Raw genomic sequence first — 27,294 nt, forward strand, 5'->3', positions numbered from 1 at the left:
TATCTGTTTCTGTACAAGATTGGGAGAGTAATTTCATTATGTGAAGACTTCAGTGAGACCTTTGGTATATTTGGAGAGGGACTGCTCATTATAACAGATGTGATGGCCATAGGTGGTTAGGCTGTATATATAGGACTTCTTGGTATGGAAAGAGTGGCAGCTTTTGAAGCAGAAGTATGGCTGGTGGTTGGTAGGTTTGATATGGGCAAAGGTACTAGCCAGTTTTGAGGGGAGTTTAACATTGAGGAAAGTGGCTTGTTGGGTTAAGTAGTATCAAGTGAAGCAAATGGGAGAGAAAGTGTTATGGTTCTGGAGGAATGTGGATAGGATGTCCTCACCCTCAGTCCATATCACAAAGATGTCATTGATGAATCTGAATCACGTGAGGGGTTAGGGATTGTGGGTGGTTAGGAGGAATATTTGTAGATGGCCTGTGAATAGGTTGGCACAGGATGGGGTCACATGCATGCTCATTGCTGTACTAGGGATTTGTTTGTAGGTGATGCCTTCAAAGGTGAAGTATTTGTGGGTGAGCATATAGTTGGTCATAGTGACCAGGAAGTAAGTTGCAAGTTTGGAGTCAGTCAGGCATTTGATAAGGTAGTGTTCAATAGCGCAAGGCTGTGGATACTAGGAATGTTAGTGTAGAGGGAGTTGGCTTCAATAGTGAAAAGCAGGGCACCATGTAAAAAAGTAAGAGAAACTGTGTAGAGTCAGTGGAGGAAATGTTTGGCATCTTTTATACATGATGGTTGGTTACAAGGTGTAGGCTGAAGTTGTTGGTCTACGAGGTCCTTGAGAGTAGAGTTTCTCTTGGGGCCCTAGGGGTTTGAGGAAAGACTGGAGATCTGGAATGGGGGCACTGTGGCAGGGTTCGTGGGTGGAGGAATCTGACAGCTGGCAATTTCATGCTCCCACTCCAGCACTACACAACTTTAATTTCACCAATGCATCCACTAGTCCTTTTCCCCTCCTCTACCTCTCTTCATTTCAACTCTCTCCCCCTTCGCCTTCAAACTTCCTGACTGCACCTAAATGTCTTGCCGTGGCCCCACCATGTCCCTGCTTGCTCCAACAAGCAGCTGTACACAGTCCAACCTCAGTGGCCAGAAACACTGGCGGGTGTGAGTTGTGCTTGTGTGAATGTGTGGGTGTGTGTGTTTCTATTTCAGAAATCCTTTAGGTCAATACCTCCAATGTGTAGAAGCTCTTTGTCCCCCCCCCCCTCCATGTCCCCCTCCATGTCATTATTCCCTCCTGGGTTTTTCAGTGTTCAACATATTCAATTTTCAGTGTATCAGTTGACATTATTTTTATTATTTTTCTTTGGTTTATGGAGACCAGTATAGAATTGGTTGACGCAGAATCAAAATAACAGCACCAAAACTACAGTGTTCAAAGCAAATGTTAATCAGAAATTATTATGCAGCCTATAAACATTTTCTTGAGTACAGGAACTGGAAGAAACAATATCCATCGAACATATAGACTGGTGCGTGTAAGAGTAATAGTTGGGAGTGATTATTCCCTTCCCTAATCACATAATTAACATACTACACTATTGTTTTTGCTTCATATCAAGTATCTATCACCTCTGTAGATAGTGAACTTCCATTTTTAGGAAGAAAATATGATTCCCCGAATGTAGACATTTACTGACCAATTTAACTTTTTACAGTATTTTTACAAGTATTCAAAAGTTGTTGCATATTTGTTTTCAGAAGGGTATATTAACTGAATAGGCAGCCTTCAAATTAGTGGATGGTTTCTTAGAGTTTATAATCAAGAACACTTCACCAGTGGGTATCTTCTGTGATTTTATGAAAGGCTGTGATTGCATAGATCACCAACTACTCTTAGAGAAAGTCCAGTGGCATCTTGGGTTAATTAGGTAACCTGAAATACTGTCTGACCAACAAGAAGCAGAAAGTAAAATTTTAAGCTGTAGATTGCAAATTGGGGATAGCTATCTCATTCAGGGTGGAGGGCAAGGTGTTATTCATCACAGAGTCCCACATGGTTCTGTCCTGAGTCGTTTACAGTTTCTGATTTATACTAATGATCTGTCTGGTGATGCATATGGTGATAAGGGCAAAATTGCTATGTGTGCAGATGACACCAGTTTTCTAATGGAAAATTTGTTAACCATAGTTACCAACAACATTGTATCACAAGTCTTTTAACAGTTTTAATGTTAACTACCTTTATGATAACCATAGAAAGACAAATTTTATGCAGTTTCAATGAAGTCACAGAAATGGAGATGAATTTATTATTATGATGATGATGATGATGATGATGTTTGGTTTGTGGGGCACTCAACTGCACGGTTATCAGTGCCTGTACAAATTCCGAATTGTTGCTCAGTACAGTCCCGCAACTTTCATGTATGATGATGAAATGATGAGGACAACACAAACACCCAGTCATCTTGTGGCAGGTGAAAATCTTAGACCCCGCAGGGAATCGAACCTGGGACAGGGTGCTCGGGAAGCGAGAACGCGACCACAAGCTGCGGACTGGAGATGAATTCATGATGATCTTCAGTATCCAGCAGTTGTAAAGAGTTGGACCTCCACTTAGACTTCAGACTAAACTGGAGACATCAGAAACTCCATCTCTGATATTATTGAGCTTGACTGCTCTATTGCATTAAGAGTGCTGTCTTGCAGTGGTGACCAAATGGTCAGAAAGGGAGTGTATTCTTTTCTTGTTCAAAAATTGTCATTGTTCAGAAAAGATGGAGTACAACCATTTTTAGAGTGCCTTCTTATATAAGCAAAATGCACAGTGTGCTAGTTAGTGAGACAGGGAGGTGCACTAGACCCAGATTGAATACCGAATCCCCATGGTGGATTAATGACCTTGGGTTGGTACGAGAGCCCTCATGAGCATTACTTAAAGCTGATTCCCATGCTAATTTAGACAGTTGGAGGGCTGATACTCAACTTTCACCTCAGACGATGTAGTACGAAAACAGTTAAAGTGCGATAACTTACAAAAAAGTTTGTGTGGTTCACAGACAGATGACACACATGATTTCCCTACCAGAAGTTACCATGATGACTGTGGTGTTAAAAATGGTATCTGCCCATGAAGTTAAGTAAACCATATAGTTGACCAGATCCTGAAAATGTGAACTCTGTACTAGATGGGATGAATGCAAGGGAAAGGAAGAAAGAAAAAGATTCCATTGTAGAGTACTTGTAAGTCTGAGAACCTTCTGTCACAAATTGTTTAGCCAGATGGGAATTCTTACCACTGTTTCTCATATTTGCTTCATCATAAAGAACCCCCCTGTTGAATCACTCATTCTAATGGATCTATGGGACACACTCAAATAAACAAATAAAAGGAGTTCAAATAATACCCACAATGGACTAGCAATTACCTCGTAACTTGCTATAGCCCAAACACAGTGCAGTGAAATGAAACACAGACTTGAACAGTGGCAATTACAGTGCTACTGCACAAAGAAACACTGATACAAAATACTAACTGCCAAAATTGTCCAACTTTTTGTTGATTCAGAACTAAGAACCAGGTCACTCTAAAATGTTTAGAAACTTTACATTTATGTGTTTTTAACAATTTGAACAAATTTGTTGTCTGATATATTAAGTAAAGCATTCTATGCTTTAATCAAATACAAGGTGTTTTAAACAGGTATCAACTGATATTTTAGTGGTAAGATAAAAATATTTTTTAAAAGGGTGTTGTAATTATTTCTTTTCGAGTGTATACTTACGTTCAGAATATTTAAGAGGATAGGAGATAGGGTTTTCATTCTGCCCAGGTACAAGACTCCAAATTACCACCATAAGTTGCAGGAGTCTGATATTTAATTAGCTGATGGAATTTTACTCATAGGAAAGGAGACAAAAGATCATTATTTTTGGTATTTTATACTGCAGTTATGATTTGTAATTTAACTGTTAAAATTCTCATTTACGATACAGATTTTGTAGTATAATAGTAAAGAATACTAGCATTTCATAAACCAGTCATTAATTAGACCTTCATGCTGGAAGTATATATACAATATGTTCTAGACCTTCTATACCAGCTCTTTATTTTGGAAATGGTGCATCTGAGATTTTCCTCATGACTGCATTTTAAGCAAGTCTTAAGACCTATTGTAATAGTGAACCTAGATTCTGCTAACAGCTGGTATACACAGTAAATTTCCCAATTTCAAAGGGGAAAGAAAGTTATTACTGGTAATAGTGCTCTCAAAAATTAGTTTCCATGTGGGAAGTGTTTTTAAAAAAAAAAAAAAAAAAAAAAAAAAAAAAAAAAAAAAAAAAAAAAAAAAAAAGACAGTGGCATGTACACTATCTGAAAATTGTAAGTAGTAAATGTAGAAGTTACATAGCATGTCCTTTCTGCTTGTCCCATTCCTTGTGGTGAGAAAGAGGTTTTTCTTCCTCATTTTTCTCACTGCTGTGCAAATGTCACTTTCATGTTAGGTTCCTTTTAAATACAACTGTTTCTTATAGATGACTGTGGTGTGCATGTTATGTTGTGTATGGTGATAATGGGAGGTAGGAGAGAGTGCTATTACTTAGTGTTAAGGATAATTAACAATGACAGTTCTTTGTCCTTAATGAGGTCAAGTCTGCAATGCTATGTATTCATCTGGGGATGACATTTTTATACAGTTGAATCTGGTCATGTAAAACTACAAATGTGATTCTGTCAGAAAATGAATAAAAAGTTTTTCAACAGTATTGTAGCAATCACAAACATCTTCTTATGATTATAATATTGTTTGCGTTAGCTGCAAGTGATAGTTTAAGTGAAAAGTGATTGTAAATGTTAAAGCAAGAAAGTGGTTAGCAAAATCAAACAATGGAAAATCCAGAATGAAATAATGAGAATATTATGAAATGGGTAGATTGCTAATCACCATATATAGTGGTGATGTTGAGTCGCAGACAGGGAGAACAAAACCATGGCAGCCGAAAACAAGTGATCATATGGTGTGAGCTGTGCTTGTGTGAATGTGGGTTTGTATGTTGTTTTATCAGAGGAAGGCCTTCAGGCCAAAACGTACTTGTTCAGAAATTGATTAACATTTGTTTTCATACTCTACATTGTCCAGTACTGTGCACTTCAAGGATTATGTAAGAGTTAATGAAGTATAGATAGGGAATTTAAAATAACCTAGAATGGTGTGTTTTTCCTGCTGTAGGCTTTGTATTAATTTTAACTTCTCTTGACCACCTGCCTTTCTTCTTGTTTTCTGTGTATATCTGCTGTAGCAGTCCTTAGTAGATTCTCAATAGAAAAGTCTACATTTAGAACATTCACTTTGGGTCAGTTATCCTTATTTGTTCCTATTTTAAAAAGTAAAGCACATGCTTATCTAGTGCCTCAAAGGGACTTGGGGGGGGGGGGGGGGGGGATGGCTGACAGTGGTATACAAAATACCCTCCGTTGCACACCTCAAAGTTGCTTATGGAGCACTTATATAGATATACTGAATGGAGATAAACAGATATGAAGAATAATATAAAATATTATTCAGTTTCGTTATTAGGGCAAAGAAAAAATTAACAATGTAAAATATATGTCCATAAGCATAACAGTGCTGTTATTACTTTAACATTCATAACTACAGTTGTTTATTCTTTCACAGGATGTGAATATTCTTTACAGGGATAGAGGCTGAACTGCAGTTGAGCTGCATGTTTTTATAAATCATGCACACAACCTCTTTGTTGGATTCAGTCTTATTATTAATTTCTTTATTTGCAGGGATTACAGTCATAGTTGTTAGAATTGATCCTTTATTTGTTATGTATACATGGGTTTTATTGACATGTAAGTTGGCACCTGACTTTCACCAAAATTTTTGATTAATTGCAGAACATCATTATTTAGAGAAGAAAATGGGATTACTTTGTGAGGAGTGTTTCATGTAATGGCAGATTTTTTGTGTAGTAATAGCACTTAATGAGATTTTAATTGTCTCCTAGATCTGTAAAACAATTTGAAGGTTGCTGTGAGGTCATCTGGATGTGTTTTCTCAAAGACAAACAGAGATAAATAATTTCTTGTGTTAAGAATTGATAAATTCAGAGTTTAGGAATTGCAAACTTTTCATCATGTAATATGTGTCTCCAGTCACCAGATATGCAGTCATGGCAGAACGACTATTTACGTGGAACTGGCATGGAGATGTACACAGAAACACTGAGTCCCACATTTATAGGCATGCCTTTTGCCCAGGCTACCGAGTAAGTAGTGGGCTGTTGCAGTTATGTTTTGCATTTATTTCAGTATCTATAGGTCTATGCTACAACTTCTTCTCATTTGTTCCTATTTTATTTCTGTCTAGCCATGAAGTATTTCACCCCTAAAAATAAATTGCTAAAATTAATAAATTTATCACATTAATATTGTTGTTCTCTCTCTTGTGACTCTAGTAGATTTCTTTTGATACCTCTCATTATTTTCACCTCAGATGCCTGAAAACTCAAAGAAAGTAGGGTTGACTATTCTGGTTGTGTAATGAAGGAATGTAATCAAAAGTGTAAATGAAAAATCTTCATTATGTCATTACCACTCCTTAATGTAATTGGAAATTTAATGGAGCTAAAGGTCTGAAGAAATATTTATCCCACCTTCCCTTTCTCTCTCTCATAAAAAAATTCTAGTTTCTTTGTACTTGGCTGAACAATGACAAGATATTTTTGTCATAGAGCAGAATTTGAACCACAACATTCAATGAGATGTTATTTGAGAAGAGGCCCATCTTAGTTAATACATTGAATAAGCAAAAGAAAAGTATAATGATCTGTCAAAAGTTTCAATAGTTTTATTTGCAGACTAGGGAGGGAGCCACTGTGTATTCATATTTTTAATTACTGAGGTCATTGAAACAAGTAAATGGTTCCACATAAGATTTCTATTAGCTATAAATATGCCAAATACTTTTTCTTCTTTTCCTTTTTTTTAAAAAAAAGACAGAATATTGTTTCTTTAGAAGATAATAAAGGCATTATTATGATTCTCAACATTCTTACAGTCTTGTGATTCTGTTTATGTAATGCCAAGTTTTCCCTTTTTGTACAAGAAACATGTTTTATCCCCAAGGGTTCCAAGACCAAAAAATTGTGATAGATTCAGTAGCTTCTCAGATTTACAGTAACTTCATTTTCTTTTTTTAATACATAATTGTAGCATCTGTCATGGAGACTCTTCAGTTATTATCTGTAATCACTTTGTAAATCTTTTAGCAACTTTCTAGAGGCAATTCTTTAGGTACATACTGTGTGTCCTTTGTCTGTGTTTTGTGATGATTTGTGTTATCTCACATACCATCATGATATCTGTGATTCATTGTGTTCCTTGTTTCAGTTTATCTTCATGACTCTCTACACCATATAGCATGCAGTTCTCAAGAAGTATTACTTGTATATGGATTATTAACTGGACTGTATTGGTCTATATTTTGCGTTTATATCCTAAGCAACTGGAAATTAAATTTTGGCGTACATACATGTGTGTTTAGATCTTTGCCTATGTCTAGCTGCTTGACAGTAATCTAATAACAGTCTCTTGATTTATTCCATTATCAATATTATTTGGGGCTGCCCATCAAGGAGGAATACATGTGCTGGCTTCACATGATGGTCTGTCGCACGTGGATGGTGCTGTACATCAAAATCAAACCATTGGGTTTTGTAGAATACTGATTTCCCGTTCCTGAAAAATCGTGGTTCGTGTTTCAGTCCCCAGATACTCAAGCCTGGCAGAACGATTATCTGCAAGGAACGGGCTGCGAGATGTATACAGAAACTCTGTCCCCTTCATTCACCGGGATGACTTTCCCACAAGCAAGCGAGTAAGTTTGCACTGGTGTGCAGAAGCCTGAGATGAGCCCCAAATTAGTTATTTCACTATAGAAACTTCCATAACTAACTGATATTTATGCATGTTGGATTTTAATTAACACTTGTACATTTGGAAGCTAATTTTATTGCTATAACACTGTTTGATATATAATGTGACTCTTTTTCTTGTGTAAGTGTTTGTTTGTTTCAACCTGTGTTCCACTCAGTGTATGGAATACCCAAACATAAGTAGAGTGGTCCAGCACATGATGATTTTTCGAATGCATTATCAAAACTTTTGTGATCTATAGTTGAGTACAATTTGCAGGAAGTGATCGTTCCAAATCTATCTCAACAAAGAAATAATTTCTACCTGCTGGAGTTAGTATGCTATATTTTGGTGTTACTACTCCCACTATCAGCAGCACCTGTCATTGGTTTCAGGCAAATCATAGAACCCATTCACTTTAAGCACTCTTGAATATTGAGGATTGTAGGATTAAGAAAATGGTATCACAGAAATTCTTGTTCTTAACTGCATTTCTTCTTAAAATTACAACCAGTGTAACAAATTTTAGTAAAAGGCACATAATAATCATTGAGAAATATGAAGACAGACTTACAACTGTTACATTATCTTAAATAAGTATTTTTGATTGTGACTTGATTGACTGATTTCTTTGCAACAATGACTGTATAAGAAACATAGTGATTGCCAATTATTCACAAGGCACTCCAGCTACTGCTGAAGTGTGTCAGTTCTCTGAAGGAAAAGTTATTTACAAATGATGGCAATAAAAATCTAAGAAATTTGTAGAAATTCCTTAAAGAGGAATTGTAATTGTAATCCATGTTGACCATTCTAATTTGTAAACATATGGTCTTCTGTACCCAGATAACAACTGGAAGATGTGTATTTCTATATTAAAAACATCTTCATCGAAACCAATGAAGCCTTACTGTTTTCACAATTTATACAGGTCTGGCATAATAAACATCTCCCTTATTAAATTATGGTACTCAGAGTGTCTTAAATTCACTGCTATATCTGCCTTTTTAATTTTTTTGTCACCCACCCTCTCTACTTTTCTCATAGAATGCCATGTCCTTGTCACTTATTGTTGACTGTTAATGAATTTATGCATTCATCAAGCTCCATATATTTGGTAAATGGTAGTGACATTGAACCAAAATGACATTTGACATTTCTATATGAAATTTGAGGTTGTTTGCTACAAAATGTCACCATGTACCAGTTCTGTAAGTTATCTCAATATATTTCTGTATCATTCCAATATTCTAAAGTCCTTTTTGACTCACTCTGCATAAAATTTTCACTTTGACTGAACATAAAGTTTACGTAGTGTCATTTATACAACAAAAATCAGTTATAAACTGTAATTCAATTTTTGAGGATCAACATATCTAAAATATGAACACACATCAGAAACAGATATTTTGCATAAGAACATGCCTACAAAATTTAATCTGAGTGTAAAAAGATTAAACAACAGATTTGTGCTCTCTAGCAGTGTTAACCAAACAATTTGATGGTACACTTTCCTGTATAAGTTCATTGACATAAAAAGGGGCAAAAAGTGAAGATGTCCTTACTCTCTTGTTTATTTGTATGTTTGTTGCAACAAATCCACTGTGATGGACAATGCATGGAAATTCTGAAGAATACTGTACTGGATTTGTACAAACAGTAGAGACATATAAAAGAAGACAACATTTGTAATAAAAATCATATTGGTACCAATAAGACCTCTCAAAACTATATGCTGGAACATATGCTATAAAAATAAGAAGTCTGTTCTTTGATACTCAATGAATAAGAAATACTTGATGTGATGTGAGTGCTAGTTCTGCCTGGTCTGATGTAAATTATATAAAATTGGTCCAGACAGCAGTTACAGCTCAGTCACATAGTACACTCTTGTCTTTGTAGAAAAGGAAATCACTATCTGTAACAGAAGTCTGATTTGTGATGTTTCTGGAAATGGAACTGCAATACTTGGTCACACAGCTCTGCCCATTGATCACTCATTCTATTGTAGCTAGACAAAATCAGCATAAACAACATGCATCTCAGTCATTTAGGTTCAGCTTGATAATATAAAATCCTTCATGATGTTAGGAAACATTTCAAACAAGTTCTTGCTGTAGTGCTTCTAGTTATTTATGTTTTCCTGTGCACAACATATAACATGCTGACGATTGTACTGCAAATTTTGGTTAATGGGATGTTGAGCAAAACTTTATTTTCATATAACGCAACTAATGAATGCCTCATTACCTTTGTGGCCAGCAAATCTGACTGCCATGTTGAGAATCTGCATCCAATTGCTGGCACCGCTAAGGGTTTTATCTCAGAGGCAGTCCTAATAGGATTCATTTAGCTATGTGATGGCTGGTGACATTCGAGGAGTTATCTAAAAGAGAAGTGACCCTGAAATCAAAACCAGGCATTAACAGTAAGAGAGCAGTGTGAATAATGCCATCCACTGATGCCTTAGTCAAAGTATAATGTGGTCTCTGAGTCTGATCTAAGAGTTACAGGCTGTCTTTAAAAAAAATGAAAATGTATGTGCGATGGTTCAGACTTAAATATGTGTGCAGATTATCCTATCTGTAACATTTCTTTTAGGTAACAGTCATAAAACTTCTTTAATACCAGCCACCTTTGAATTTTTCTCATATTTAGAGACTATACCTGCTACACTGAATTCTTATTAATTTTCTTTAAGTGTTCTAGTTTTAAATTTTTCCTCTTTAGTACTGTCACCGGTATCAAGTTATCTATTCAGAGGCAAAATACCAAATGCTCCACAAAATTGTCCCTTCTTCTAATGAGATTTTTCCATGGACTTCTCACCTATACTCTATAAGTATCTCTTCATTTCGTGTGCTATCTGTTCATGTAATGTGTAACGTGCTTTTATAGCATCACGTTTCAGATGCTTCCATTTTCTTATTATCATACATTTCCATGTCCACATTTCACTTTCATATATGGCTGTGCTCCAGACATGCAGCATCAAAAAATATAATATGATTGTTAAGTCATCTATTCTGTATTTGATTTGGGAGGCAGGGGGGGATGGGGGGGGGGGGCGGGGAGAGAAAGCAGACAGTATTTATTAGCTGGTTCTGCCAAAGATCTTTTTCTTCATTGGAGGAGAAGAGTGAGGGTCAGTGTGCCTTCTCATGATAATGGAGAATCTCCCTGAAGGATAAGAAGTGTTTCTGACTTTATGAAGATTACATGAACCCTAGCATTACCAGCACATTTCCAATAACATGTATTACAAGGGAGGGGGGAGATTTTTATGCCCACCCAAAAAGACTTAAAAAAAGCTTGTTAATTTTTGTTGACTTACATTTACAACATACTTTCTAAAGAGACATTCATGTGTGTGTAGGGCTGTGAACCTGAGAATATCGAATACAATATTCATAGTAAGAAATGACATATGCTACTAAGACTTAAATTTTGGGTTAAGTTTAACTGAAAATTTTAAAATGTTTATGGAATATTTTAAAATGTTTGTGGAATCTGGTAGAAGACTACATTAAAAACAATTTTTTTTTTTCAAAAATTTAAAGCATAAAGTACAGAACCTGGCTAGTCTACAGTATTTTAAAGAATTGAGGATAAAGTACCCCACTCCTTCTCCCACCCTTGGTATTGTGATGGTTAATGATGAGGAGGCTGCTAAACTGATCTCCTGTCATTCCAATACTGGTGTGCAATAGTGCCTACTGCAGATGATGAATTGATTAACCAGTCATGCAATGCACTATACCACCTGTAGTACCAGACAGTGCAACTTCTTAGCTACAAGACACCTCTAACCACAAGCTGAAAAATGACACATTTGTCAGTAGTCTTTCACACTCACTGAATAAGTCCACCTGTAACAGTTTCTCCCACAATGCCGTAGTTAAGTCCTCCCTCAGTGTCTTTAAAATTACTACGGTGCTTCACATATGTAACTTTTCTGTCAGTTGTGTATTCATTTCTGAAGAGGACTGAATGTAGTGTGGAACTCAACAATTTTGTCTATTATATTTTTAATTTCTGGAGCCTTCTTCAATACTAGACAATAAATGTTATGTTTCAGGCTGAAAGGCTATACATTTCCTTGTATTTGATATGCCTCTACTCATGTCATATATATGGTGCTCTTATTGTAAATGAAATGTTAGATTCAGTCCAGGAAGGCAATAGATATGGAAATAACTGATTATCTTTTAAAAGTCCTATTGTAAACCCTAATTGTAACAGAATAAATAATATCATCATATATTTGCTGTAAATTCTTCACTTAGGAGTAAATAACAGAGAGGAATTAAAGAATTCAAACCACTGTCATTTTTTCACTCATTATCATTTGCATGTACACTAAAAAAAACTCGTTTTGCTCATTTTGTATAACCAGAAACACAGGACCATGCAGATTTATATGGAAGCAGATGGTGCTTTCTTTTAAAAAAAATAAAAAGGATAAGTTCCACCTGAAGTTCTGTGGCTAAACCTGAAAGAATACAGGCACAGAAGGTCCAAGCTTTTTATTGCTTAATATGTTAACTATCAATGTTCATTGTGTGCTGTAAATTTTTTTTACCCAATCGCTAGAAGCAGCTTTGTCATCTACCCTACAAGTTTATTTGAGCTTGAATTATTCTTGTAGTATATCCGTAATGTTACAAAGCTAACAAATATACAAAATTCCATGCATTTGTGGACAAGTATATATTGGATCAATAAAAAAAAGTGTAAATACCCACTTAGCTGAACATAAAAGAAACTGTCGCTTAGGATAGATCGAAAAATCGGCTGTAGCTGAGCATGGTTTTCAAGATGGGAACCATGAAATTAAATTTAATGAGACAAGCATTCTAGCACAAACATCCCATTATCATGCATGCATGTATAAAGAAGCAATAGAGATTCATAAACACCATAAATAATTATAATAGAAAAGAGGAAGTTTTAAAGTTGGACAAAATATGGATGTCGACGATGCGCCAGCAGAATGACAATCAATTACTCTTAATCGAGAATGATGACGCCTTCCAAAGATAGGCATACCATCAGCATCATGTGACGAATGGTGGTGTCCTCTATGCACTCTCTAAATGCGAGAGTACCTGGAGCCTCTGCGGCAGTAGCCAGATGACCTCAGATGATGTCTCCTGCAGATGGAGACAAAAAATTAGGTGTAAATTTTGTACATCAACCACGGCCTCTCATCCTGGAAGTTTTAACTGAGGACAACACCAGCCGTGAAAGCCTACATTGTATGACTAACAAATATACTCTGCAAATGACATGGCGGAGGGTGAACATTTGTGTCACAGCTGTTTTTGGTGTTTATTGACCTAATCACACAACAAATGTGCAGATGGCTGCAACAGCCTCATGTTGACAGGCATCAAGTATTTTACTATCACATGAGTGTGTGGCTGTTCACATATCCACAATGATATTTGCTTTTGAGGGGGCTGGTAATGAATTCCTATACAGCTATGTTCAGAATAAACTTCATATTGTAACTCCCAAAGAACAATTATAATTCTTTAATGTTCATTAGACTTGGTAAGCATTTGATTGTTTCCATATGCTGCTGCAAAGGTATCTATATACATAATTGGAATGTACTTGTTGTATATGTGTCTTTAGAATCTGCAAATACTGATGAATAGTACCAATTACTCAGTATCACTGATGATATCTCTTAGCTACGTGATAGAGTTCTGAGATTGGAATATGAGGAATTTGATGGCCTGAACATGTGATGTGGACATACCTCCCCTAATTAATTCTTATGATTCTGTGCAGAATGGATTGGGTCACACAATCAAGTTTTATCCCTTTGTCTGCTTATTGTATTCTGAAATACAGCAGAAATTTTACATACTCAAGAATATGCAAGGACTTCATCCAATATAGGTCAAACAGTTTTAGCAATTACCTCCAAAGCTTGATATCAAATACCAAACCAATGACTACATCCCTGATTAATGACCATGCATAAGAATGGCTGTAACTAGAATTTGTCATTTAAGCTGTCAAATACTGTTGAGTCCTTTTATCTGTGCAACAAAAGTGATATAGAATTGTGAACTGTTTTTACAGTTATCATATATGTGTATTCTAATACGACTAACAATGGGGCACAAAAGTCTGCATGAGAAAGACTCCTTGTGGCTACTGGGAAGTGAAGCTTGCAAATTAATTCATAAAGCTGAACACTTGACAACAACTAGCAGGTGCTTTCTGAATCAGAGTCAGTTCCACTTACCTTGAAATGACAACTTAGTTTGGTCAATGCAGGCATATTGCCCAGTCCTGATTAGCTTTGTTGAAAGCTGGACTGAGATTAATTGGGCGAGGTTGCGGTCCCTTCTGCTGCAGTAACAACATGCTGCTGCTCTCGACAGTACTTTTTCTGTATTGCTTCTGCTGTTGTTAAAAATCTGTTTGTTTTTTGTGCATCATTGCTACAGTATCAGTGTTTTCCACTTTTGATTCTTGATTAGTTTCAGTAGCGCTGGCTCAGTGGAACTAATACTTTTAAAAAAATGCTACAGTTATTCTTTACACATGTACAAAGATTTCCATGCTGTTTTTTGTCAGTGTTGACACACACTTTATTTCACAATAATACAAACACAGGCCTAGAATGATTACAGAATATAACTGAGCATAAATAGAAATTGCTAATATGTAATATATTGGCAGCCGTAAATTTGAATTTGACCATATGTGTTTGCATTGTATGTTTGTGTGTGTGTGTGTGTTTGTGTGTGTGTGTGTGTGTGTGTGTGTGTGTGTGTGTGTGTGTGTGGCCAGCTGGATGGGTGTGGGGAGGATGGGAGGGAGGAAGGGGGGGGGGGGGGGTCACAAGCATTGTTTGATAATTCACTTAGAGTGTTGAATAATGTCCTGTTACAAAGTGTAATTTGATCATTGATGCCTTTTTTGCCTTGTGTGATTGCTTTTTGGATGTGATGTACAAAATCTTTGAAGTAATAATTAAACCTAACCAGTAAAAAGTAATGCATTAATAACACTATGTTGATGACATAATTTGCTTGGTAGATGAAACACATATCCAAGTACTGCAGTTATACACAGAGATCAGTACTACTCACCCAGACATCCACATCACACTTGAAACTGAAATATGCAAGAAGATACTCTTCATGGAAATTACCATAGAAAACAAAAACTACCATCACCAGTTCTCAATATAAAGAAAACTCACTAGATATAACTGTCCCATAGCACTAAACAAGCCAGCCTCAGCAACCTCCTACACAGATTGAATGTAATTCCAATGGGTGAAGAACACATAAGAACTGGATGAACTGCCCCAGAAAACGGCTACAGACTAAGCACCATAGACAAACTGAACCATAAAATACAAGCTGAACTGACACACTGACGAGCCAAAGAAACTGGTACATCTGTCTAATATCTTGTAGGGCCCCTACGAGCATGCCGAAGCACTGCAACATGACCTGGCATAGTCTCAACTAATGTCTGAAGTTGTGCTGGAGGGAATTGACACCATGAATCCTGCAGGGCTGTCCATAAATCCATAAGAGTACAAGGGGGTGGAGGTCTCTGCTGAACAGCACGTTGCAGGGCATCCCAGGTATGCCCAATAATGTTTAGTCTGGGGAGTTGGGTAGCCAGTGGAAATGTTTAAACTCAGAAGAGTGTTCCTAAAGCTACTCTGCAGCAATTCTGGTCATATTGGGTGTCACATTGTCCTGCTGGAATTGCCCAACTCTGTCGGAATGCACAAAGGACATGAATGGATGCAGGTGATCAGACAGGATGCTGCATACGTCTCACCTGTCAGAGTCATATCTAGACATGCCTGGGGCCCCTTATCACCTGCACATGCCCAACACCATTACAGAGGCTCCACCAGCTTGAACAGTCCCCTGCTGACATGCAGGTCCATGGATTCATGAGGTTGTCTCCATACCTGTACATGTCTGTCCACTCGATATAATTTGAAATGAGACTCGTCTGACCAGGCAACATCGTTCCAGTCGTCAGCAGTCCAATGTCAGTGTTGATGGGCCCAGGTGAGGCATAAAGCTTTGTGCTGAGCAGTCATCAAGGGTACATGAATGGGTCTTCAGGTTCGAGAGCCCACTTCAATGATGTTTCATTGAAGGGTCCGCATGCTGACCTTGTTGATGGCCCAGGACTGAAATCTGCAGCAATTTGCTGAAGGGTTGCACGTCTCTAACATTGAATGATTCTCTTCAGTCGTCATTGGTCCCATTCTTGCAGGATCTTTCTCCAGCTGCAGCGATGTCAGAGATTTGATGTTTTACTGGATTCGTGATATTTACAGCACACTAATGAAATGGTTGTGTGGGAAAATCCCCACTGCATCGCTACCATGGAGATGCTGTGTCCCATTGCTTGTGCACCAACTATAACACCACATTCAAACACACTTAAATCTTGAAAATCTGCCATTGTAGCACCACTAATTGATCTAACAAGTGCACCAGGCACATGTTGTCTTATATATGGTGTTGCCGATTGCAGCACCATATTCTTCCTGTTTACATATCTCTGTATTTGAATACACATGCCTGTACCAGTTTCTTTGGTGCTTCAGTGTACAAAACACACATAACAATATTATAGAACAACACCTATACAATCATACAGCAGAGAATGCACAAAGCACAAAAGATGAATAAATCACAAACTACAGGAATTCGTGGTACACACTGACATTTAATAGCAAAATAACCCACAGAACAGGAAACATTATGAGAAAACAAGTCATACATGTGGCATATAGAACAAAAAATACAGTACTGAAAAGATTAAAAGCACCCAATACTTTGTTAAATAAATTCGCTAAAGCTGGTATAAAGAGTGTCCCAGGAGGAATGGTCAGTATTAAAGGGTGTGACAGGAGCAGTCATTTGAAGCAAATAAGTCTAGCAACCATGGACTCTAAAATGCATACCTTACGAGATATGAGCACTTGTTCAGTAGAAGAGATGTGTTTCACAGAAGCGAAGATGAACAAGTGCTTGTTGCTGTTCAGGTATGCACTTTAGATCCCATGTTTACTGGACATATTTTTCTTGTTTCGATCCACACTACCACATCTGAAACAATGGAAAACAAAGTGACTGCAGAAGAAGAGATTTGTTTCACAGTATTGAAAATAAAGAAGTACTCATAGCTCTCAAAGTATGCATTTTGGAGCCACTGTTTACTAGAATTAGAATGATCGTTCTTGTCGTGTCTCTGAATATTGACCACGCATCCTGGGAACCAGACAATTTTGATTCAGTATATGTGGGACAGACATATAGAAATTTCAGAATAAGATGTCCTGGACATTTAAGAGCATTGCACACACACAGCAGACACTCCACATTTCCTGACCACATCACTGTAATCAGCCACCACACCAATGGCATGGAAATGGACCTCCAGATTTTAAAACATACCAATGGCATGGAAATGGACCTCCAGATTTTAAAACATAGTAACTATCTGTTATTAATAATAGAAGAAAATTAACTCATCAAAGCTCTCATACAGATTGAAAAATCGTCAGTGATAAAACACTACTCTCGCTCTCAAAATGAACATTAATCAGCACTTTACGTGAACTATTCAACAACACGTAATAAACTCATGTGGTACACACACACACACACACACACACACACACACACACACACACACTTTAAAAATGTCTGAATAAGTTCGAACTTAGCGGCTGCCAGTTGAGGGTAAAAAAAGCAGTGAAACAGACAACTGTCAACAGCTTATCTGAAACATAAATGTACTGTGAAAATGCATGCAAACCACAGCAACATACTAGCATCCAGAATTCAGAAATAAGCACAAGAAAGTGTAAGTAAATGTTATAAATCCAGAAGACAGTCTATAAATAGGAAATCACACTGCACACTACACACAACCACTGCGAAGGCATCCATCTCTTAAGACCATCCAAACCCTGCCTAGCAGACCTACTACATTTATCATACCATCAAAACCTACCTTCCATCACGCCACAGCACTCAGAGCCTAACCTGACCCACAACACAGCCATACCCTGTCCTCCAGATGCCTTAGTCCCACAGAAGTATCAGTCCTTTCCAAAGGTCTTAACTTTTGTCTCACACCCAAATTCAATCATCCTAGGCTTGTTACAGAGCTGCTTTCCTTCTCGTGGCCCCTACATTGGAAACACTTTTGTGCCACAAACCCCACCTGTCAGAGTCAGTCCAAAACCAATACTTAACACTGTGTGACTCAGTTCACTCCTCCATCGAACAATGATCCACGCCCACTGCTCCCAATTACCACCTGTTAAATTTCCAGAGCTTTGCAATCTTGTATATACCTTACCATCATCACGCAAATCCCTAAATGTGGAAACCAACCTCAAGTCTAAAGAAAGAATTGTAGTCCACCATCTAAAAACTGATCCTAATATTATAATCCTTCCTTCTTACAAAACCTCCACAACTATAGTTGTTAACCACAGAGATCACTTGGCAGGGGCCTCCGCCAGCTGTCGGATATGTCCCACCTACAGACCCTGTCACATTGATCCTATTTCAGAACCTCTCCCTAAATCTCTCTCCCACCTCATCCTCACCACTCCCCGCATTTCCACCTTCTACATGCTTCCTAAAATTCATAAACCCAACAGCCCTGAACTCCCCATTGTGGCTGCTTACTGTATCTCTGTAGTTGTGGACCAACAAACTTCAGCCTATACCTATAACCTACTTTTGCAATAAAAGATCCAAACATTTCCTCCATTTAATCTCCTCAGCTGTTGTCCCTGTACTACCTGCCCCCAACCCCACCCCAAATCTGTCGATGTCACCTCCTTTATGCTTAGATGGCCTAGCCAGCATTCAACACTACCTTTCCCAATGTGTGCCTGACTCCAAACTTACCACCTCATTTTGGGTACTATGACCAATTATGTCCTCACTCATGATTACTTCTCCTTTAAAGGTATCAGCTACAAACAAATCTGTGATACAGCCACGGTCACCTTCATAGCACCATCCTATCCAGACCTATTCATGGGCCAGAGGAATCCTTCCTGAAATCCACATTCCTCCAGAACCTCAACACCTTCTCCCCCATTCATTTCTTCTGGATCTCCTCAGCCTAACAAGCTACCTTCCTCAATATCACCCTCTACCATAAGGATGCCTACATTGATATCAAAGGCAGGGCCACCTGTCAAGGCAGCCATGTGATTTACCACATTTTACATGGGAATGGCAACTAACAAGATTTCTGTCCTCATGAACAGCCACCACCAAACTACAGCCAAGAAACAACTGGACCACCCATATACTGAATACGCTGCGCAACACAATGTTCTTCAGTTTAATACTGCTTTACAGCCTGTGCCATCTGGATTCTTCCTAGCAATATCAGTTTTTCTGAATTGCACAAGTGGAAACTCTCTATGCAACATATCCATCATTCCTATAATCTACCTGTCCTCAATCTTCATTACACCCTATCCTCTACCTGCCTCTCCAGTTTGGAAGCAAGAGTTTGATAAAAAAAAAAAAAAAAAAAAAATTGTTGAAGCAGTCATCCCAGCAGTGCTTGAGGGAAAAGGATGAAGCCAGGTGTGGATTGTTTACCATGTTAGTCAAATGATGCCTGTTGCTTGGGTTCTGAATCATACTTGGTTTCTTTTCACAAATGGCAGAGAAGCTGTAACATTTTTTGTATAATTCACTGTAGGCATCTAGCTGTGAGCCAAGTAGAAAGCCTGAATCGGTGCCTTCAGAAATTCTGTGAGAACATGGATTGTGACTCCCTAATCTGTGAAATGCAAACAATGGATTTATACGGGGCTATTACAAATGATTGAAGCGATTTCATAAATTCACTGTAGCTCCATTCATTGACATATGGTCACGACACACTACAGATACGTAGAAAAACTCATAAAGTTTTGTTCGGCTGAAGCCGCGCTTCAGGTTTCTGCTGCCAGAGCGCTCGAGAGCGCAGTGAGACAAAATGGCGACAGGAGCCGAGAAAGCATATGTCGTGTTTGAAATGCACTCACATCAGTCAGTCATAACAGTGCAACGACACTTCAGGACGAAGTTCAACAAAGATCCACCAACTGCTAACTCCATTCGGTGATGGTATGCACAGTTTAAGGCTTCTGGATGCCTCTGTAAGGGGAAATCAACGGGTCGGCCTGCAGTGAGTGAAGAAACGGTTGAACGCGTGCGGGCAAGTTTCACGCGTAGCCCGCAGAAGTCGACGAATAAAGCAAGCAGGGAGCTAAACGTACCACAGCCGGCGGTTTGGAAAATCTTACGTAAAAGGCTAAAGCAGAAGCCTTACCGTTTACAGTTGCTACAAGCCCTGACACCCGATGACAAAGTCAAACGCTTTGAATTTTCGGCGCGGTAGCAACAGCTCATGGAAGAGGATGCGTTCAGTGCGAAACTTGTTTTCAGTGATAAAGCAACACTTTTTCTTAATGGTGAAGTGAACAGACACAATGTGGGAATCTGGGCGGTAGAGAATCCTCACGCTTTCGTGCAGAAAATTCGCAATTCACCAAAAGTTAACGAGTTTTGTGCATTCTCACGGTTTAAAGTTAACGGCCCCTTTTTCTTCTGCGAAAAAAACATTACAGGACACGTGACAGGAGATTGGAAAAACGATGGATCAGTCGTGGTGGAGATCATGATCAGCAATTCATGTCATGGCCTCCACGCTCTCCCGACTTAACCCCATGTGATTTCTTTCTGTGAGGTTATGTGAAAGATTCAGTGTCTAAACCTCCTCTACCAAGAAACGTGCCAGAACTGCGAGCTCGTATCAACGATGCTTTCGAACTCATGGATGGGGACATGCTGCGCCGAGTGTGGGAGGAACTTGATTATCGGCTTGATGTCTGCCAAATCACTAAAGGGGCACATATCGAACATTTGTGAATGCCTAAAAAAACTTTTTGAGTTTTTGTATGTGTGTGCAAAGCATTGTGAAAATATCTCAAATAATAAAGTTATTGTAGAGCTGTGAAATCGCTTCAATCATTTGTAATAACCCTGTACAATAGGTTACTCTAATCTAGTCAAGATAAACATTGCTATAGATAGCTCCTAAATACACTATCTGATCAAAAGAATCCAGATAGATACTAGTGGATGTTAATAAGGGGTGAGTCGACCCTTCACCTTTGTGATGGCTTGAATGCTGCTGGGTATGTTTCGATGACGTATCTGAATGTCTGAGGAGGAATGACAGCCCATTATACTGCAGGAGCAAAAACCAGAGAAGGTAGTGGTGTATGAGGCTAGAGTGTGGAGCAAAGTCAACATATGGCCTGTGCTGTGCGACTACTGTACACAGTACACAGTGCTAAAATGTGTTCATATTCTTCTGCATTTAATGCTCACTTAAGAATAATAAAGGTACTACAACACCCCTGCCTCTTTGCTTACTGCTATTATCAGCTTACTGCTGGCACTGCACATGGTGGCTGCTTGACCACTGTAGCCCATTCTTTTTATATACTTGCATACAGTCATTGTGCTAGCTGGACCTCTGGCAGCTGTTTGGAACTCATGGGTGGTTTCTTCTGCTGATTTCATACGATTTTTTACAACCACACTTCTCAGTACTCAACAGTCCCTGTCCATCAGTGCATGAGGTGAGCTGGTCTTGACTTAGATTTGATTGTACCTTAACATTTCCACTTCGCAGTCACATCACTGACATTTGATTTGTGCAGTTTTTGAAGGGCTGAAATATCTGTGTTGGATTTGTCTCAGGCGACATGTACTTACTAGTCCATTTTCAAAATCACTGAGCTCTCCTGATTGACCCATTTTGCTGCTACTTGCTTCTGTACTAACATCACAATATTCCCTTCTACCTTTTATAATGTTGGGTCGACCTGCCATGACATCTAGCGGTCAATTCCACTTTAATTAGGGGCATCAAATGCCTCAGATCATCAAGATCATCAATCGTCAAGATAAGAAAATGGGTAAGAATATCAAAATATTAGTGATAAAGTGTAAAAGTATGTTGGTAGTCTGAAAAGAAAGAAATGACTCATCTCATTGAAACTACCTTATTTTTAAATGTAGTCTATGTGTACACTAATGTACTTGGTCTAGTGATGTTTCAATGCCATGAGCCGATCTTGGAAATTAGATTCCTCCATCAAATGAAGTGAACAAAGGGAGAAGTGGCAGTATTTAGTTTCTTAGTTCATATATTTTTGCCATGGAAATGACACTTGTGAGTAGCCACACATTGTCTTAGTGAAAAATTACTTTCTTCCTTACCAAACCTGTCCATTGTTCACATCTCTCTTCCTGTAGTTGGTCCACAAAATTGACACTGTGATCTTTCTGGTCAACTATATTGCCTTTGCTTGCTTTGATTATGGTGAATCAACATATTTCCACTGATTTGATTGTGATTTTATCTCTGGAGTATAGTAGTGGACTCAAGTTTCAGCTGTAGTCACGTACTGGTGCAAAAAACCTTGTTGGTTGCTCTGAAAACAGGTCAGAATTGTTCAGACATTGTCATTCTGATGCATTTCTCATATCATGTCATGGATGCATCTAGCAGATAATTTTCTCATATTAAATTCCACTGTTAAAATGTGATAAGCTTTTCAGATAACAGCCCTACAGCTTCTGCAGTTTTTCGCACTTTCAGTCAATGATCCTCCATGACAATTTTGTGCACTATTGCAATAAATTCTGAGGTAGTGGAACATCTTGCCTGACCACTACACTGATTAGAATTTAACTGTCCAGACCAAATTTAAACTCGTTTGTCCACATGGCAGCAGTTGAATATGAAGTATCAGTGTCTCCTGATGTGCTCTAAAAATTGACTTGAATTACCTTTGCTTTCATACCTTTCTTTTTTTTTCTCAGCAATTCAGTGTATGGGAACAACAATGGAGAGACATATGCATCAGAGTTCTCTAGCCAGACAACTGACACACCATAAGTTTACTCAGAAAGAATTAGCTTTATGCAAGAACCTCATTGCACTAATGCTATTATCTGGTGGTGATTGTGGAAACTTTTGAAACTGCTCTTGAATTTGTGAAAAAGTGCAAGAGTCTGAAGAGCAATTAAGAACTGTTGTGGCTCACATAGTACTCAGTAACAGGTGTTGTCGGCAGATAGTAATAGAATCTTGAGAGCAAACCTAAGTGCTTATTCGAAAGTTAAATTCTGTGGAAGTTAAATCAACAGAAGTTAAAATGGAATGACTCAACATATGGCGGAGATGCTGAGTTGCTGATAGGCGCAACAATAATACCATCAGAAAGTAAACTATCAGCCAACAAGGCCTTCATCGGAAACAGAAACACACACGCACATGCACATGCACACGCACACTCACGCAAACACAACTCACACTCACCTGATCACAGCCTCTGGCTGCTGAGTGTGAGGTATCTAAATGTTTTGCTGCTCATGAGTATTTTTGAGAAACACAGAAAGTCACACTTCACACCATATTAACACTAAGGACTAGGAATCATCGTAAAATAATGAATCTGAATCTATGTCAGTCAGGGTTAAAGGTATTGACAATTGTAAAAAAAATTAAACTTATGGGTGATCTCACCCATTACTATAGAAATTAAATAAATCAATCCCTTTCCTTTATCTTTATAAAAAAAACTACAAATTGTTTACTTTATTAATGAGCATATGGCATTAGCCACATGTGATTCTCTCCATGTGAACATTGACCTCAGTGATTACGCAACTGCTTATTGCTCTGTGTTTACAAACAGACACCTAAACGCGCATGCTGCTAGAGTGAATACAGCATGCATAAGGGATAACACCCAGACACTGGACTTAGAAAATTTCTGATCCACAGCGTCAATCAAGGACCTGTAGGTGTACATCGAGAACCAGGGGCTCAAAGATGCAACAGTTTTGTCCATATAAGTAATCATTTTGTTAAGAAGGTGTTAGTCTTTGTACAGCCGCTCGAGCAACAGCATTGGACCACTTACACAGAAGATGCCACTATAATATAGGAGGAGAAGGCGTACCTGCCTTACAGCCTATAAAGCAATAGACAATATTTCTATTAATACTGAGAACTATGTAGGTGCACAAGTCATCCTGCGTGGTCCATCAGTGTTCTGTGGTGGAAGTTGGAACTTTACCCCTAGCAACAATTATACCATGCATCTGCATGTTGTACCTGTTATCTATCTCATGGGCTGGTACTAAGACTGTAAATCAAGCAAGTTTTCTATAGAGGATGAAACAAATAAAATTACACAAACAGGACTGCAGAATGTATCAGCTACTGAAAATGTAATTGCCATATTCTGCCTCTTTAATAATAATTGAACAGTACAGCTCATCTGCAAAATGAATCTTCATTATAATGATACCACATTTTTCATGCCTGGTAATTTCTTTTAAATAGGAACACTATTTATGATAGAGAGATACAAGCTCTTTTTTTTTTCAAATTGAGTACTGTACCAATTGCAATAAAATAAGTAATAAAGCATGTTGAAGTATGTCAGTAAGAGTTAAAGAATTTTTTATAGGTTTCTAATAAAGGATTTAAGTTACAGATTTCTCATCATTTTGCAAAATTAATGTAAAGAACATGCATTAGAAAAGTAAAGACTTTTATATGTACAACAACAGATGAAGCATCTTGTGTTCTGTAAACTTGTTCATGAGATTAAGAGAGGAACTGCATTATTTGTTGCCTTCTTTCTTTGTAGAGTGAACTCATTTGCCATCAGAACTAACATGATATAATGAAATTGGATAGATAAAACATCTACTCACATAGTGGCAGTAGGGGAACACACATACAAAGGAATTAAAATTTTCAAGCCTTTGGAGCCAGTGGCTCCTTCTGGCAGAAGGATTGAAGGGAAGGGAAGGGGTGTGAAGGAAAAGGACTGGTGAGGTTTAAGAAATGGGGGGAAATGAAATGAGCATATGGCGTCATCTGCAAGGAAGCCCCATTCAGGGAAGTTCAGCTGCCAAATGTAAGTCTTATTTCAGTCGACGCCACATTGAGCGATTTGCACACTGGTGATGAGGAATAAATGATGATGATGAGGACAACACAACACCTAGTCCACGAACAGATAAAATCTCCAACCCAGCCGGGAATCAAACCCGGACCCACTTGCATGGGAGGCGAGCATGTTGCCACCCAGATAAGCAGGCGGACAGAAATGGGGGAGAGTTCAGAAAAGGGTCCAGAACCCTAGGCCAGGGAGACCTACCAAATGGGATGAGAAGGGAAGACTGCACCTGACAAGATTTGAAAACCTGAAAGTGTAAAGATGGCAGATAAGGTAATATGCAAGGCAGAGTTCACTGCCAAAGCATCATGCACAAAATCATAAGAAAAGACAGCAAAGTGCATTATATATGATGAAGGTAGGAGGGACAAGGGGTGTGAGGAAAAAATAGACAGGCCATAAAATGTAAGAAATACAAAACTAAAAGGGATTGCAGAAAGGAGGATTAGTTACTGTGAAGAAATGCTGAGCCTGAAGAAATTAATGTAAATTAAGTCCAGGTGGTTGGCTAGAACCAACGACATATTGCAATGCTAGACTTCACCTCAAAAAGCTATCCCATCCTCTCCTAAACTACCTAAATAGTGGTATTTCTGTTCCTGTAGACTTTCCTGAACTCTTCTCATTTCTTAAACCTCACCAGTCCTTTTCACTCACACCTCTTCCCCTTCAATCCTTTTGCCAGAGGAAGCAGCCACTGGCTCCAAAAGCTTGCAGATTTTAATAGCTTTATATGTATGTTGTTCTGCCACTACTTGGAGAGTAGATTTTTTTATCTATCCAATTAGATTATACTTTCAAAAATTTGTTATTTTTGTTGAACTCACATGATACATCAACAAGGTGCACTGTATGAACAAACTGTTAGGTTAGGTAGCATGTTAGGATAAATGGGCTCGTCTTTGAGATTAACAAAGGAGCTGTCCTGCAAGCAATTCTTGCAGATTATTTCAATCACACTATAACTCCCAGTTGTTAGTAAAATATAGGGATCTGAAAAACTATGACAATGCAGGTGTTAAGGGATTGATCTGTTTGACTGAAATGAAGGAAAACCATGAATGTAATTGTGTATGTTAATTAAAATCCAACTTTTATGCTATTAATATCATGTAACAACCAATGAAATCCTATATTTTATTATATAATTTTACATTTTTCCACTGGATAGACATTGCATGTGCTCACTGTTAGACAGCTTCTTGTTTATTTGACAGTGTGGAAGCCAAATAAAATAAATTTCCATTGAAGCATTAAAATAATTTCTTATAATTCTAATTATAACATCACAGGTTTCTGTATGTAGCTAGTGATTACAGTTATGATGGCAATGATACACTTTATAAGAGATGCCAGTCTTAATCTCTGGAGGAAATTTTATTTTAAGATGGTGCTAAAAGATAAATTACTCACTTTCTCCTGTCATTAAGAAAGCTATGGGAAGAATGGTGCTGCAAGAATAATGCATGTTGTGTATTGCTGAAAATCTTGGTGCACCGAAGTTACCGTCATCAGTATTTAATTATTTTCTGTGTCAGTGATCATAATGGGAAAATATGATGGTGGATCACCTCCATCAAACCATGTAAATGCCATTGTAATTTGGAAGAAACTCCAGTGAGCAGTGTAGAAAAATATTATTGCTCCTAGTAAATGACTGCATTTAATTAGTGCACTGAGAGAGAGAGAGAGAGAGAGAAAACTTTGAATTGCAAATTTCCAAATAAAATGACTTAGAGGTTACTCATTCTTACTTAAAAGTTAACTTTTTTCATACTTTCTTTTCAAATAATATGGTACTGAGATTGCTTTCAGTTTTTTTTCACACTTCAATTTATAAATATTAAATAACTTTTCTTTAGTAATTGATGACAAAGTAATGTGATCTATCGTAGAAATATTTTCTGTTAATTAACTGTGATCTGTGTGGAACCTTGTTTTGTTTGGCATCCGTTCAACATCATAGCTTACTTTGATTTATTATAAAATGCATGTTTCATAGCGAGAATGTATTGTGCCTCTTTAGTGCTTTCAATTGTTTGAATTTTTCTGGAATTAGTTGGAAGCTCTGTGTGGATTCTTTATTACTGAAATTACTTTGAATAAAATGTAGTCACAAATAATTATCTAATGTTTCTGGTTGTTCATCCAAGTTCAGTGGTGGCATTATGTGTCAAGTGAGTATTTAAAGAAGCTCCAAGTGCAAAGAAAATTTTGTCATTCCCTCCTGAAAATTGTATTTCATGGACAAAACATCTGAAATAATTTTTCTACTTTCTCATTTAATTTCATTGTGTTCAACAATAGAAACTGTC

At 37.8% G+C, this 27,294-nt stretch overlaps 1 protein-coding gene across 1 annotated transcript in view; it reads left to right on the forward strand.

The window, feature by feature from the left end:
- LOC126168267 (calcium-activated potassium channel slowpoke) overlaps positions 1-27,294 on the forward strand; it is a 908,898-nt gene that overhangs the window by 410,291 nt on the left and 471,313 nt on the right. Inside the window, exon 11 of the mRNA XM_049920542.1 lies at positions 6,130-6,242. Coding sequence (XP_049776499.1) covers positions 6,130-6,242 — 113 coding nt within the window. The remainder of the gene's footprint in view (positions 1-6,129; positions 6,243-27,294) is intronic.

This window comes from Schistocerca cancellata, chromosome 1, assembly GCF_023864275.1.
Source record: "Schistocerca cancellata isolate TAMUIC-IGC-003103 chromosome 1, iqSchCanc2.1, whole genome shotgun sequence".
Taxonomy (NCBI): domain Eukaryota; kingdom Metazoa; phylum Arthropoda; class Insecta; order Orthoptera; family Acrididae; genus Schistocerca; species Schistocerca cancellata.